This window comes from Solenopsis invicta, chromosome 7, assembly GCF_016802725.1.
Source record: "Solenopsis invicta isolate M01_SB chromosome 7, UNIL_Sinv_3.0, whole genome shotgun sequence".
Taxonomy (NCBI): Eukaryota; Metazoa; Arthropoda; class Insecta; order Hymenoptera; family Formicidae; genus Solenopsis; species Solenopsis invicta.
Window position 1 is genome coordinate 14,849,309 of NC_052670.1, and position 17,351 is coordinate 14,866,659.

Below are 17,351 nucleotides of genomic sequence, written 5' to 3' on the forward strand. Positions count from 1 at the left end.
TGTGTGTGTGTGTTGTATATAATACATAATGTATAAATGAATATGTTTATTACATTATCGATTAATATTTGCATACATTTTCATAAATTTCACAAAACAAAAATATTCATACAAACAATGTTCAATTATATTATACATGTTTAATTGTCAAATTATTTATTCACAATTATGTAAAAAAAGTGATAATTTGTAATGTATAAAAACGTAGGTCTTAATTTGTACTCATCATTTATATTCATTAGAGTATTCAATTTACTTTTTATTTGAAAAAAAATGATGAATTATATATTAAGAATTATGTTTTAATATAGTTTATCGGAATTGTGCCAAATCTAACGACTCGACAACTGTTTTAAGCAGTTTTCCCATTAATGGTAAAAACTGTACACTGCTGACATTCGTTTTGAAAACGCCAGTAGTGAGTACACTGTCGTCAAGTCTTTTCTCTCGTGTCTCTGTTTGGTGCATCTCCAATGAAGAATTTTCGTGGTCAGGCGAGCACACCGGTGCTTTGTCAATAGTACTATCCTTTTGGAGTCTCGCCGGTAAATTCGTTTGCGTTGGATCGCTCGTATCTTGAATTGTCCTGGAACTTCTTGTATCCGCATCTATCAGAGAACCCTTCACCTGCCAGATATCAGGAGTACCGCGGTGTTCGAGAAATTCGAAGAAAACTCCTAGCTCGGTATCGGTCTCTCTTGCTATAAGTTGACGATCTCGCAAAGCCAGCCTGGGGTTTTTCACCCCTTCTAAAGCCTGCGACAGTATCAGAATAAGATTAATTTCTAGTGCCAAGCGTGTATTGTTCTCATCCATGGATTCAAACCATGGATCGCTGAATCTGTGATTTCTCGCTACGATTGGGCTACCGTTACCCGGAGCTCCCGCAGCCCCGCTGCCGCTACTCTTCGTGACGTGTCTACCAGTCGCTAAAGCGGTTGCTCTCGAAAGAATAGTGTTTTCACATATCAATGGATCGTAGGGCCGACGTACGAGTCTAGGACTGCTAAGTAATGGCACGGTGACGTCTAGGCCACTGACGTATCCTAGAAATTCTCCACCAATGTTGGATGACGTTCTGGAGGTGGAACCAGAGGCCGCATGAATGATTCGTCGCAAATCTTTGCTCGTATGCATGCGCCGGAGATTTTCTGGTGCGGCACGTTCCCATTCCTTCTTCGCCGAATCCGTTTTGTCTTCGCGTCCAGGATGCGACGTTGAAGCCGCAGGTAATGAGGCAACAACGGGATGCGAGCGAGAGTGAAGAGCCTGGGTAAACAGTTGCGTCGAACTGATGATCGTGCCGTATGTGAGTCGTGGACCGGAGTTCATGCTCATCTGCGGAGGTCCAAAGTTCATCTCAGCCATCGGCGTGTACCAATAGTCCTGGGTATATATTGTATCCACCAGAGTGTTCAGCTTCGGTGAAAAATGAACGAAGCTTAGCGCGCAGGTTGTGTTTATCACGATCAATTTGTTCACTAGCAGTTTCAGTTCGCCACTGGGCAATCGATTATCGCAGGACTCGAGTTCTTCAGCACTTTCCACGCTGATACCGTCAATGATGAATTTGAGTATCCGCGGCCTCAGCAACAGGTTCACCGTACTATCGTACGCCAAATACATGCATTTGATAAGAGTCTCGCGAACACTTGGCTGAATCGCATTCCAAACACACGTTTGCGTGGCTATGGCATGTATAAGTGCGACCAGCGATTGTATTAGATCGGCAGCTAGTAGATCAGCAGTGTGTCTTAATAATGTAGACACCACCATCAATTGATGTTCATGAGAATTTAAAAAAACAATTATATGATTGACAAACATCATGCGGGTCTCATTGCTGACCAGACCTATCAAATATTCTAAACCCAAGGTGTACAATGGCCACCAATCCTGACAACGCCATTGACCATTCGCCGAATCGTCGTACAGCGAGTCGAGCATGCTATTGGAGATGTCTGCCGGTGGAATCAAGCTAAGCCAGAGTTTTGCAATGTCATTATCATTGATAGGATATGGACAGTATGGTGAACGTGATATAACGCCCAGCAGGCTCAGGGCCGCTGCACTGAACTTTAGATATGGATATTTCTGAAGTGTATAACCGACGCATACCATCAGTTCAGGTATCATCTGACGAAGCTGCACGCAACTAGCTCTCAGGCGATGTTTGAAGTTTGCATTTCGTTCGACATATGATCGTAACAATTGCGTCACCATGCTGATAGCCAATGTTGCCGGCAGACTTTCCCGTATACCACGAAGTGTCTCGGCGCTGTGACAATCCGCCTTCTTCCGCGTATCTTTTTCATCAATTTTGAGCTCGACAGAGAATTGTTGCTTTCGACGTTCCAATTGAAGAGCAGCTTCCTTCAATTCCTCTAATTCACAAATAGCGATTGTACAAGAATGCGCTAAAAGATACTCCAGGCTTGCCGAGTCTTCGGCCAAGGTACTTTTGACCAGTTGTACGCATCCAAGCAGCAACGAGATCATCGTCTGCCGTAGGGCTTTTCCAAAACCGCGATAAGTTTGTGCTATTTCTTGCGTGAGCTGCGACAGCCTGGTTTTAAAATCCCTCGAGTCACCAACGCACATCTGTTTCCAGGAGGTAATACATCTCAGAGATAAAGAAGCTAGTAACATTGGGATCTTGCCACTGCTAAAATCATTAGGTTCTTTTACTCGCTTTAGTAGAGAATCCAAAGCTAGTTGAGTTAGGAGATGCGCCTGTGTTACGTTAATTGGATAGTTTTTCGCCGTTCGATCATCAGTGAGCATAACAATAAAGTGATACCAAGATTCTAAATTAATTTCATACAACGGTTCTATGAGTCTGTTCTGCCTTGCGTGTTGTTCTCTATTCTCGCTTTCGCTATTTGCAGAAACATTGAGAACATACATAGCTAATTTTTTCCAATGATCCTTGGATTTGTCCAACAGTTCCTTAAGACTTTTTGAGAAATTGTTCTCTAATAATGGACTTTTATATAATTCTAGCGTAATTACATCTAACAGTTGAGAATAACCCTTTGCGCCCGCCACCAAAGTTTTGAAAAGTGGTGCAAATAAGTGGCTCCAGAACTTTTCTCGTTTCCGGAAGAAATTGACAAGGATCTCATTTCTGTGATACCACATGGCGCGCAATACTGTCATCGTGCTGTCGTACAATTTGTCACATACAATGTCGTCTTCTTTGTACATTCGTTCTAAATATGAATCCAAAAATTGACTGCAACCCTCGGTAAGAAATTCATCGGCTGGACGTGGGAAGATCCTCTTGCATTCTGCTTGATGCATAATGTTGAAGAGAGCTTCTGTCAAACCAGGTTGTTTCTCCAGACATACGGCAACTAATTCTAAGATAGCGACTTTGACTTCAATCGCGCATGTCGGTAGAGTTAATCGAAATGCAAAAGTTTCTCGTATAGATGTTCCATCCATTCCCATGCAAACAAGCAAAGACATGGAAAATTCTTCCGCGAATTTCTTCAGTAGTCTTACAGCCATTTTTTGTAACGAAGGGCTAAACCAAACATATAGATAATTGACAATAGTTGGTACTATAAGAAGTCCATTGGGTACTCTTGGAGAGGAATACAAAGCAACTTCGAGGGGTGATCTGTCGCTCAATTCAAGACCTAAAGATTTTCTAAACATCAACAGTCGATTGACTATCGACAGAGCGAGTTCTACACTTTTGATAATCTTGAATCCTTTTCCACTAATCCAATTTGTCTCCGTGATCATTTTATTGTGCAATGTGCGTTCGCCCGTTCGCAGTAATTTCAATAACGCGTGACGAGGCTCTAAGTAGAGTAGACTATATACTACAACAAGTTGCAACTCATTGCGAATGTCATTTTTCGGTAAAGCTGAATCCAAAGCTCGATGAATACAAAACATACTTTTCAACCATAAATCGATTCTTTCTGCATTTGATTCAAAATACCACGAGTCTAGTTTGGGTAACACAGCTTGCAGTAGAAATACCATACCCGGTATTTCAATAGTGTACATGGCCTCTTTACTGTACTTGGCGATTAAATAATTATACAATGTGTCCAGAAATGCGCGTAGAATGGGATACGTATGCTCAATGGTTTCTATTCCTGAGAGCCATGACGCGATGAGACCACTATCGAAGGAAATCGCTTCCGCGAAGTCTAATGGCTTTTGATCCCAATTATTAAATTTTGGATAAACACCAGATCGCATTCGCGAAATAATATCTTCGGGATACCTCAAGACCAATTTTGATGAAATGCTGATGCATACGGCAACAATTCTATATAAGTTTGTTGGTAGCACCGGATATGAAAATCGATTGATAATTTCCAAACTTAACTCTGTAGAAGCAACCATACTCGATGGTATCTCAATATCATGACCCAATAATGCTTCCAACAATTTCAGGCCTTGGCAAACATTTTCTGGTAAGTCAGTCTTCACTGCGCTGATATTTGCAATTCCGCCGCTCGCTTGAGAAAATAACTGTTCTATTTTATGATGCAAGGCATCCCAATAACTCGCCTTTGTACGAAACAAAACTATTTCCTTCTCATTTGATAACACAGTAATATTCTCGCGTACACAATTGCTGGGTATAATAAATGAGTTCTTTTGAATTATACAATCCGCTTCATATGGCTGTAATGGCTTATTATAATCTCTTTGACGAGGAATCTCTATAGTTACTGTTTGTAAATTATCCAATTCCGACGCAATCTAAATAAAAAATTCATTTCATATAATACATGAAATATTTGATGAAATAAATTTGATATACATATATAATTTATTACCTTTTTAGCATTCGTAGTTGTTGAAGATGCTAGACCAATAGCTATATTGGTTAACGGTTCAAATTTGTAAGGATATAATTCTTTGGCAACTTTATAAATCGACTGTATACTGTCGGATGATTCATTCCAGAATCTAGCTGCACATTCTGGAAATTTGACTATGGCAGCCAAAGCATCGAATATACCATTTAAACCACTTAATCGTTCTTCATCGACAAAGACGCACATCAAAGAGAGAAGATTGTAAGTGCTGCTTCGCACGATTTCAGCATAATGAGTTTCTTCTTGAAACATTTCGCAGCTTATTAAATTTCGCAGATACTGGAATACGTTCAATTGTATGGCTTTGATACCAAACGGCTTGTAGCGATTTAGCATGTCCATGTTATCTGGATCAATCGCATAATTTGCTAACATCCATGATAGAAGTAACGGTCCATCTTGTGGTAAACTTTCACGGACACATTTGTGTTCAAAGATTTCTTGCATATTACTTCTGACACCATTTATCCAATCTTCCATATCAGCACTACAAAGAGATAATAAATTAAAACGTATACACAAATAAAATTATCACAATATAAAAGAAAATGTATAAGATGGGGCAATTTTGGCCTCTGGAATGACAAGTAAAAAGAATATGTTTTTTTATAGTTTTTAAACTGTTGAATTAAATTTTGATTAAAAAGAAATTTAATTTGTTGGAAAAGTATTGAAATTAGCTGTTAAACACAAAACTGTTAAATATAAAAGATACTATTATAAAAACGGTATGTTAATAAAAGTATAAAACTAAATAAACAATATTAAGTAAAAATCGATCGATATGTGAATAATACAAATTAAGTGAAAAAGGCCTTATTTGATTAAAGAGAATTTTAATGCTTCAAAATTTTTTGCGCAAATTTTATAATTTCCAGTAATAAAAGACTATAATAAAATACAAAGTACTTTGAGAGAAAGTCCTTAAAAAATATAATAAACAATAATGCTCTGTAGTACCATAGTCAAGATTTAAAATAGTTTCCATTCATTGATAATGCCTTTGTAAATATTAATAGGTATTTTTTTTATCAAGCAGAACATGAACTATTAGAGATGAAAACATTATCATGTTTCACTAACAACAAAAACTAATATTTATATTCACAAAGATTGAAATTTTTGAATTCTCATTTTATCTCTGTTAAAATGTGTGTCAAATTGAAAGGCTCCTGACTCCTCAGGCGAGAACTCCGCGTTGACAGTAGCGACATTCCGTCGCGGACAAAATTAGAATTAATACACGTGAAACGTGACAGATTGACGTCGAGATGTGTCGTGCATGTCATTTTGTTATTATATGTTTCATTGTGAAAATATGACTTGTCTTGTATTTACTAAATTCGTAAAAATGGATTGCGAGTAAAGTTTCTTTAAATTTTATACATAAAAGTACATTTTTCACTCCTTTCAATAGCTATCTGTATGTTTTCCTGTCTGAATAGGCGTCACTTACATGCTTTTTATGACTATTTACTGACTGCTAGGCAAAAAAAGAATAGTTGTGACCGATATTTAAAAGCCATTTGATTAATCTGTTTTATCCAAATTGGCTTTATTTACAAATGGCATGTTTGACAAAATTACCTGACCATGTGTTTTCCTATTTCAATAGCTTCACTTTACATGCTTTTACGACTATTTACTGACTGTTAAGCAGAAAAAGAATAGTCGTGACTGATATCTAGAAGTGTTTTAAAGCCATCTGCTTAGTTTGTTTTATCCAAATTGGCTTTATTTACAAATGGCATGTTTAACAAAATTACGTGTCATTTCATGCAATTTCTCACTTCTAACGTCACAACTTCAATATGGCCGCGGCAAGTACTCAGGAGCCTTAAATGCCATTATAATTGTCATAATATATGTTATAATTTATAGAGTAAATCAAAGAAAGATTACATGTACATGGATATAATTGATCTTATGTGATGATTTGCAAAACAGAAGTAATATGTACGTATTGATTAATGTAATATACACTCAATAACTCACATAAAAATAACAGCTCAGATAATCTTTGTGAATTATTATTCTCAGAGCTTCATATTATTTATAAATTAATACATTCATAAAGCTTAACAATAATTTATGGTACTAGATATTTAGGATTTACATGCTAATTTTAAATTTTCCCAACAAATAAAAAATTTTTAAGGCCAAAATAAAATTTAAAAGTTAAAAAACTAAAAGATAGACTTTTTTGAGCTGCTAAATCTGCTTTTCATTTTTAAAGCTTTAATTGTACTCATTGTCTTTTAATTGTGCAAAGTAACTATATTAGCTTACTGCTTGTTTACATCCAGTGTTACAAGGAACAATGCTGTCTGACTATACTGTATTTCTTCAAGTTTTTTAGTGATAGCTTCTTTGTCTTCATGACTTTTTGTACTGACTAATCGTCTAGGTTCACCCTAAAAAAAAATTCACCATTTAGCAAAATTTTTTATCGTAAAAATATAAAAAATTTTTAAGCATGAGCCTTACCCCAATACTGCCATATAACTTAGCAAATTCGTAACCAGGAATATGTACATCATTTACAATCACAGTCAGTATATGAAGTAGCTCGCGCATTTCAATTAAAGTACTATTATACAATCGATGTAAATGATCTTCTGTACAGAATTGCGATCGTATAGGAGAAATTACAAATTTCAATGCTTCTATTTGTTTTCGTAGAGACTCGAGTAAATTTCCCATTAGCACCTCACTAAAAAATTTTGCAAATTCCTTGTGATGAGGATGTCTTTTGTTATCTTTATATTCAATCATAAGTTTAAGGCATTTTATCAGAGTCACTCTTTCAGAGTAATAAAAATTCCAGATATCATCGATTAATGCTCTTATAGAAGTAAGATCAGATAATTGTGATGCAAAGGTCTCAGCGCAATTTCTGTATTCGTAGGACACAAAATTGCACACCAGGTCCCAGGTAATTGTAGCATCTAGATTCTTGAGTAAATTAAAAACATAATATAAATAAAAACATGATATTAAAATTAGATTGTAATCCATATAAATCTTATAAGCAGTGTTTATTGTTATATATATATATAAAATTATCTAAACTGTAAGTTACCTAAAGACAACATTGTTTACAAAAGAATTTACAAGTGTTAAACAATATACTTACAAGGAGTGGAGCAAGTTTACTTATCAAATCATACATTTGCTGTAGAGGAGGTGGATCTCTTTTGGAAATGCTTTGTAATGATGCATCTGTATATGGCTTAAAAAACTGAAGTCCTTCTTTAAGTAAAACAGTGCTATTTTTTATTTCTTCTTCAACAGTCTCTTTAGCACAACAACATGTTGTGCTGGATATGATAGACCACAGTTCCTTGCTACAGCTTTACGTAAATTATTATTATTTATTATTTCATTTATATTATTCAATAAATAAATTTATGAATCACATAAAAAAAGTATTAACAAAACGAGTAACAAAATAATATTAACATAAAATTGACAAATTTTATTTTTATTTTATTTTTGTTTCATTCACAATAAGATATTCCACATTTCGATAAAGCTGATCTCATCATTTCCAAGTAGTTTGATTGGTCAATTAAAATAATCAATTACAAAACTTAAAATTAATGATAAGTTTTTCTTCATTTTCTGCAAATTTTTACTTGTGTAATATATAATATATACTTTAAAGTAATAACTAAATCTTTCAGTAAAATAATAAAAAATTAGGTTAGGTTTTAAATTTTGCAATTGGCAATTTATAAATTTAATCGACTTATTAGGTTAATTGGAGTTGGTGAAACCAGTTAAATATTAATCATTTATAAAAAAAAGAAATAATGTGTGTATACTCACGACAAGTTGCCCATTGGTGCTACTTCCATGTTGAATACGGTGAAAATATCACCGTATTCAAAATTGTGTCAAATTTTATAATTTTTACATAAACAAATACGCTATGTATAGTTGTAAGAAAATATTTTCTATGTTTCAATCTTAATGGTCTGCTTTAAATGTACATAAACACTAACACTACTACATCTACTACATAACCTTATATCTGATGGTAGCCGTTGGCGGGTAATATTAGGTACAATTGATATGAGCGATAATATTCGCTCAAAGAAACGAACACATGCGGCATATGGCATGAGTATTTTCAAACCAGAGAGTAGCCTGAGAGCGATCGTGGAGCTTACTTCAAAACGCCTCTATGTCATAAAAAATGGACCTTGAACTACGTAGCCAATTTCCACGATCATATCGGTAATGTCTATGAACTCGTGGTTTTAATCTGTGCTATATACGATCTCATAAGGTCGGTATTCATAGTCGATTCTTATTTCAAGGTTGTCTTAAGTAATGTCTTAAGATGCTAATACGACTCTCTGATTGGTTGATGGCATTTTAAGATGATACTTAAGATGATCTTAAATATAAGAATCGACTATGAATACCGACCATCGATAATTTTGAGATAGATAACGAAATGTGTCGAACATAATTACACATTATATTACAAGGAAAAGGACATAGGTGTCCCCCACCGATTTTGATGACCCTTTAATATATCGTACAGATCAAAATAAGAGACACGTATTTTTTAATACTTTCCAATACTTACTTTTAGGGGGTGATACACCCTTTTGAAGAAAATCGATTTTCTACTTTCGAAGCGTATATCGGCGAAACTATAGGAAATAGAAAAAAATATTCTAATTGAAAGTTGAATGGCTTGAAGAGTAATTTATAACAGCAGTAAAAAAAATAAAAAAAAATTTTTTAATATTTTTTGCACCGTCTACTTACTTTTTCAAAATTTTTATTTTTTTGCATAAGCACAATAAAACTTATATTATTACGAATTCAATGATGTATGATAAAGTTATGTTCCGACATTTCCATTTTCCAAAAATAATTAAAAACCTCTTTAAACGTATAGTACGGGCACCCGTCCGTGCGCTACGGAAGTGTCTCCTTCCGATTTTGACAAGCTTTTAATATGTTGTACTACAGATCAAAATAAAAAACACATTTTTTTATACATGTCAATACTGACTTTAAGAGGGTAAAATACGCATTTGAAAAAAATTGGTTTTTTCTTTCTTCATATATCGTCGAAACTAAGAGATAAAAAAAATGTACTGATTGAAAGTTAATATGGCTTGGAGAGTACTTTATAACAGTGATAATAAAAAATTAAAAAGAATTTTTTCTTATACTTTACCCCATCACTTACCTATTCTTTTCAAAATTTTTATTTCTTTTTATAAGCAAAATAAATTATTTTATTACAAATTCAATGGTATATGATAAAGTTATGTTGCAACATTTCCATTTTCCAAAAATAATTAAAAATCTTTCCATATAAGCATATGGTACGTGTGCTCGGTATTTCACGCAGCATGTTTTGCTCGTATTTTTCCGTAATAAGAGATGATGAAAACATTTTGAGAACAGTCTGCGTAAATATTATGAAATTGCGAACAATAAGAAAAACATTTACGTAACATTTGAATGTATACAAATTAAGGTCAATATTGTTGAAACGTAAAAAGTAAATTTCAATATATAAATGATCCAAAATGCACGCGCCAAGTGGCGCGTTGTTATGCATATTTCTACACTAATCGAACTTTGCATATAATAAACACGTAAATTGAATTATATAAATGCAGTATAAAAGGTGAAATTTCTAATTAAATTTTAAATTAGTTTTATGTTAGTTTTCTTGTTGTTAGTTGATGAGCTGGCGTTAGACAGTAAAGGTATGAAATGTGTGAGTAATAATTTTTTGTAAATGAAGTCTCCTTATTTGTAAAATGCTGAAGAGAACAAATATTCTAGTCGAATCATGTAGACCATTAAATAAATATTCAACTTACATATATATTAATTACATTTATTATTCTGTAAACAAAAAATTAATGTCTTACAATACCGTAATTGTTGTTATTTCAGTGTGATGTCATTTTATTTTGAAGTAATCAAGAGAAATATATAATTGCAAAAAAATTAAATGTTAAAGGTGAAAATCAGAAGATATGAAGAATGTTCGAAGTAAAGTTAGTACCCAAGCAGAACAGGGAGTCATCACGACGTCAAAATGATGTCAAAGTGACTGCAAAATGATCATTAAAAGTCACTTTTCGATCAATTACGATTCACTTTGGTGTCATTTTAACATAATTGTGAATCACTTTGATGTCATTTCGACTTGTTGTTCTGCTTGAGTAAATTATGTACAGCCATTGACAAAATTATTAGGCACCCTATTTATTTAACAATTTCTTCAATTTATAAAAAAATACATAACATTATCTTTATAAATGTTATCATTTATTTATTAAGTAACCACATAAACTAATATTTGCTTGGTCGACCATTATTTTTTATGACTTATTTTTTAGCTTACGCACATTCAGTTATAAGAAATTTAGAAAAAAGGGTGCCTAATAATTTTGTCAATGGTTGTAAGCATATACCTTTAGAACAGTCGTACAAATGCCGTCGCTTTGCGAGCTTTAATTTAGTATACTTGCAAATTTATTATTGAATTGTACAAGATAAAACCGTGTGTAAAATGTGATAAGCTTCATCCATTTAATGTTCCAATAAGTTCTTTTATTATTTACATGAATAACATTAATTAAATTATTTGTACTTTTTATTATTATTGTTTTTATTTTGTTATCTATTATAAATTTCCTCTTTCAATATATGTACGACATTTGTAAAGGAAGTATCCCCGTCGCTATTGTGCGACCTTTCTTCGATCAAGCAAATTCTTCATTCGATTAGCTTAGTACCAGTGGTTCATCGAGGGAAAGAGCTTATCATCTATAGTGCTACAGAATTTGATCAAACTGTGGAAAATGATACACTAAAGGCACCCCCGCCATCTCCTTTGCCTGTCACAAATATCATGATGTCTTATTTTCTTGTGGGTGACGAGATATTTCCTTTACATCATAATTTGATACGCCCATACTCTAGACAAAATTCATTTAACTGAGACACAACGTACGTATTTTTAACTACAGACATTCCCGAGCTCGGCGATTAATAGAAAATGCTTCCGGAATTTTATCAACAAGATAGAAGAAATAAAATATTACATTTATCTCATCCGGAAAGTATCATTGTCAATACCAGTGTTTATGTTTCAGATGGCGTATCCTTTGGACTTAACTAGCTCAACTACTAGAATTTGTTAAAAATATATACACATGTGACAGTAGCTTAAATAACTTTATAATGAAAACGGAACAACATCAACAAGGATTTGAAAAATATTGTACCCCTGAATATGTTGATTAAAAGAATGACAATAGAGTTATAATTCCAGGAGAATAGAGAAGAGATATTGCAGCATCTAATATCTAGAATTTGTTCAGAGTAAGTTTGAACCGTGCAGCTGTTGGAGCTGTTAATTAAAAAATATACTTGCTGATTACCTAGCTAACCACAAAGAGGCTCGAGTTCCTTGCCAAAGAATGATTGTTTTTCGTGGCATAATAATAATATTCCTTAAACATGTTCATATTTAAGCGTAATATAATGTGGTTTCCTGTGAATTTGCGCGCAGTTATAATAAGTATAATTACACATGTGGCTTTATTATACACATGTATAACAAATTTTAACTTACAGACATAATTTTTTATTGCACATCTTACAATTATAATAATAAACATATTTAATTACATTTATAACAAGCATATATATTTATCTGTAATCATTGTATCATAATAAACCATAACTTAAAATAATTATTTATTACACATTTATTACACGATAGGGTACAAAACACTTTTTTGTTTCTCGTACCCTATCTTGTCTCCAAATTTATTCCGAACATATTACGTTACGTTAAAATATTATTAAAAACATAATCTTTAAGTTCTTAGTGCTAGGTAAACAGTATAAAGTGCATAAACTAGTATTTCATTGTACATTTTAAAATCCAATGACTGATTCTTAGAGTTTTTAAACACTGTTAGCAAATGATTGTTCGTTTTAATGCTTTGATCATTTATTGTCCTAAGTTGTCAGAAAATTATAAATATGCTAAAAATCCTCTGTAGATTCGGTTGTCTGGATAGTTTGATTATTCTCATCCTTCGTAAGCCAGTCGCGATTATCCTCGATAAATTTCTTCCAATATTCTACAAAAATAAATATTTGATATATATATATATATATATATATATATATATATATATATATATATATATGTGCGTGTGCGCGCGTGTGTGTTTGTGTGGGTGTGTGTATACGACAAATTACATGCTAATTTAAATACGTATTTAATACGTAATAATTTCATATATATTTGATATGCAAAGAATTCTTAACTACTTTTAACGATTGTTGCTTGAATAATTCCCAAGTAGCACATATACGTTTCAAAAACGTTTTATAAACGTTTTTCCGAAACGTTTTACTACCGATTTTTAAAAACGTTTCTCATGCGTTAAAATGTCCACTCAGAAAAAAGTTAACTGAAACGTTTCTTTTCCGATAAAATAACGTTTAAGAAACCATTATAAAAATGTGTTTTTTACGGATAAAAAAATTTTAAAATTTCTACTCTTTTAGAATTTCTAAGTAATTGTCAAAAACAATTTTCTTAATGTTAAATAACATAGAAGTTATTTAAAGTAAAAAAAATTCGAAAATCTTTCTCAAGAATTTTTTTGGAATTTTCAAGCGGTCACCCTCATTCAAGTCGTAACCTCGCCGAACGTTGCTTGACCTGTAAGATTGCTGCGAATTGATGCCTGATGATTGATCTGTGAACATTTGTGTTAACACATGTATATCGAGTCAATATATGTTATTGAAAAAATAATACATATAATTAAACCATATTATTTATATAAACACATATAGAATTATACTCTTTTACGATTACAACTTGAATGAGTGACCTCTTGAAAATTTCCGGAAAAAATTCTTGAGAAAAATTCTCGATTTTTTTTACTTTAAGAAACATTTCTATTCTATTTAATGTTAAGAAAACTGTTACAGTATTACAGTAGAAACGTAACTTTTTTACAGTATTCTCAGAAGAAACGTAAAAAATACGTTTCTTAAACTATGGTTTCAAAAACGTTTCTGTTTAAACGTTTTTTAATGGTTTTTTACGGTTATAAAACTATGGATACGTTTTAAAAACGTATTTGAAACCCTTATATGCTACGTGGGTTGGTTGTGTCTTAATTCTGAGACGTTTATTTTTTCTCCAGCAATACCTGCTTTAGAGTAAACATTAGCAATACATCTTTTATATTATATTATCCAGTATTCCATTAACATTTATGTAATTTACCGTAATTACCTGTTAACTCCTGAATTGTTTCACCGGTACCGCCATATTCGACAGGCAAGCCATCAGTTGGAATCTCTTCAAAACAGTTCTGGTGGGAGTAGACGTAAAATCTGTTTTTTAACTTTTGTGTCATGAAAGATCTGAGAATCCTCACAACAATATAAAAGAATGTTGGTACGTTGAAAAGAACAATCTTCTGATATCTTAGCGGGTAACATTTTTGCCATGTATCGACCAAATTTTTTAACGTAGACGGTGTCAATTGAAAAATATGGCCTGTAGTTACATTGGATACATCTACGTACCATGTATAACCATATACAGATCCTGTGACATTATATTTCATCGAAGCATCTAACGCCATTGCACAGATCTAAAAGCATCAAAAATAATGGACATATACATTAAAAATACATTATCATGACAGCATCCGCTACAAATTATTTAAGCGATACATTATTTTAACATTACCTTAGCTAGATTTGATATTTTGTGTATTCTCGGGTCATGCCGAGCTGCGCGCACAAGGTAAACCGTTCTTCCTTGACTATCCTGCTTTCGCAAGGGCAAAAATATTCTAGGTGCAAACGAAACATTTCTGAATTCTTAAAAGAAATATACTTTCTCGTTTTACAGCAATACAATGTGACAATTTAGTACCAGCTAATTTAAAAAAAAAAAAAAATTGTAATGAAATAGACTAACAATAAGTTTGAGAACTAAAATCATTAATCGAACAGATTATGACGAGAGAACTAAAAGTAATTCGTGCAGAAACATTAAATTTTCTTAGACATTTAATTCGATGTATAAAACATGTAAACGTTGTTAAAAAAAACTAGTGGGTATTATATTAAATGATAAAATTAGTAAGTGTTTACGATCCTTCTGTGTCTTATAGATCTCTGGAAACTTGATTGTAACATTGTATGTACCTCTAATTGTCTCTAAGAAATATTAAACACGTTTTATTACTAAAATATAATAGAAATATTAAAAGAAAGTTAAAAAAAATTATTTCTAATAATGATTATTACCCCAGATTAAGTATCACTTGCAGTTCCCGTTGAAACGGATCCTTACTGCTATACCATTCCGGTACATTGGACCGATGCTTATAATAGTTTCGGATTCTGTATTTAGTTTTTTCGAGATCAAATTTGTCGACTCTCAAAAATTGTAAAATGAGAAAATTATCTGCGTAAAAATTAAAGATTTCCTTCAAATATAAAGTTATAATTCTACTTGAAACAGTGCTAAGACCAATAAAAGATTTTTCATATAATATTAAATACAGTTATAATTACAATTAAAGAGTGCGTATATTACTCTTGAGAAAGAAGAATTTTGAAATTTTTGATACATTATACACTATATAGAATTACATCTCTTTTGTGTTATGTATGTACATGCAAAAGAGTGAAAAGAGATATAAATCCGTGCAATCTCTACGTAATTCACTATGAGTAATGCTAATTCCGGTGGTAAATTTTGAATTTCATAATTTGGAAAGTTCTTATGGAAAAAAGTAACAAATGTTTTGGAAACGTTTCAATGTCAGCTACACTAGCGGTCATTAATGTCTTTCCAGTGCAGTCCTTTTCCTTTATCTTTTCATATAATGTATGTACGTAACGTACATATAAATGCAAGCGGATATCGATGTACACGGGCAAGGCAAGAATGTAAAATAAGAAGTAGGATTTAAAAATCTTCTATTTAAAAAATTTAAGGCGACCTCCAATCAGTAGATAATGCTTTTTAAATGTTTTTTAAATATTTATTCTTCATCATAACGTTTTTTAAATGTTTAAAAATATTTTAATATTTTAATATTTAAAAAACGTTATAATGAAAAATAAATATTTAAAAAACATTGTCTACTGATTGGGTAAAGGTCACCTAAAATTTTTTAAATATAAGATTTTTAAATCCTACTTCTTATTTCACATTTTTGCCTTGCCCGTGTATATCGATATGCGCTTGTGTTTATCTCGTAGAATATGCATTTTGGGACACGCTATATAGTAAACGTAAAGATAATATTCGTTACGTAAACGTTGTTGAATTTAATCGTTGGTCTTCTAATTATAAATAAGATAATGGATTGTATTCTGTTTTCATTTTTTTTGAATCGTAATCTTACATCATCGTATTCAAACTTTGTTTTATCTTTATTAATAATTCATGTACCACAATAAACATATTTATATTTTAAATATATAAAACGATTTCTTCTCTTTTTCTCAATAAAATAAACAAGTAAAAAAATAAATAAGAAACTTTTGAAAAATAGTAAAATGTAATAATACGATAAAGTTTCTTGATAATTCCACTATACATCACATCTCTTCCGATACTACATCTTAAAATATTTTACTTTTTTTATGTATTGATTAAAGTGCAATATCTATTTTATTTCTTTAAATCTATTTTTTTCTTTCATCATCTATTCTTTTGTTTTTTTTTTTCAAACATGTATTATTCCTCAACTCATTCAACAAGCTGAATATCAGAAGTAACGTTATTCGACGCTGATAAGTGGTATTTCGTTTTATTGTTCAAAAATTAATGAAGTGTATTTGAATTTCATTAAGTGATCATATTTTAACGCGTTTATTATGTGACCACTATCATTCTTACCAATTTGTTCGGGCAAGTTGTCATTTTCTTTAATCCATCGTTTAATCTCTGCGATGGCATTCTTTCTAGTCTCATTGGTCTCGTTCAAATGTATTGCTGCATATTTTTTATCCTCGCTAGTTAGTTCTTGCCAAGCGTAATGCGTGATGTCGCATTTGTTCGTCATAGCGATGATAATGAATGTAAGTTATAGTGAATATAAAACCTTGTTTTCGCGGACGAACTCACAAAAATTTTGAAATTTTTTTATAAACTCGCACTCTCGATTACTTTACTCTGCCAACTGTCGATCGACGCTCTTAATAATCGCGCCCAAATATCTTATGTAACACGAAACGGATCGTTGCAGTATTGTTATCAGTAGCAAACAACTTAATGAAAAGGGAAGGGGAATAACGAAGAATAAATATAACTCATACAGTTTTTATTAATGGAGGGCCATAATGTGTACAAAAAAAATCGAGAGAGAGAGAGAGAGAGAGAGAGAGAGAGAGAGATTTTGTTTGAACTGTGACCACAAATGTAACTATGCGCTGTCTGGTCTAATC

The 17,351-nt window shown here is 32.3% G+C and overlaps 2 protein-coding genes across 2 annotated transcripts; both read right to left on the reverse strand.

Moving 5' to 3' along the window:
* Positions 1–118: 118 nt before the first annotated feature.
* Positions 119–8,984, reverse strand: LOC105199778 (nucleoporin Nup188). Its single transcript, XM_011167003.3, has 6 exons — positions 8,682–8,984; positions 7,987–8,203; positions 7,338–7,805; positions 7,140–7,264; positions 4,809–5,337; positions 119–4,731 (listed from the first exon to the last, which is right to left on the reverse strand). Exons 1-6 carry the CDS (start codon positions 8,708–8,710, stop codon positions 313–315), a joined length of 5,787 nt encoding a protein of 1,928 aa, XP_011165305.1. The 5' UTR covers positions 8,711–8,984; the 3' UTR covers positions 119–312.
* A 3,489-nt stretch (positions 8,985–12,473) lies between these two features.
* On the reverse strand, positions 12,474–17,104 carry LOC120358203 (retinol-binding protein pinta-like). Its single transcript, XM_039451438.1, has 5 exons — positions 16,804–17,104; positions 15,198–15,357; positions 14,632–14,737; positions 14,170–14,533; positions 12,474–12,994 (listed from the first exon to the last, which is right to left on the reverse strand). The coding sequence occupies exons 1-5, from the start codon at positions 16,967–16,969 to the stop codon at positions 12,897–12,899; spliced, it is 894 nt and encodes a 297-aa protein (XP_039307372.1). The 5' UTR covers positions 16,970–17,104; the 3' UTR covers positions 12,474–12,896.
* Between the last annotated feature and the right edge of the window lie 247 nt (positions 17,105–17,351).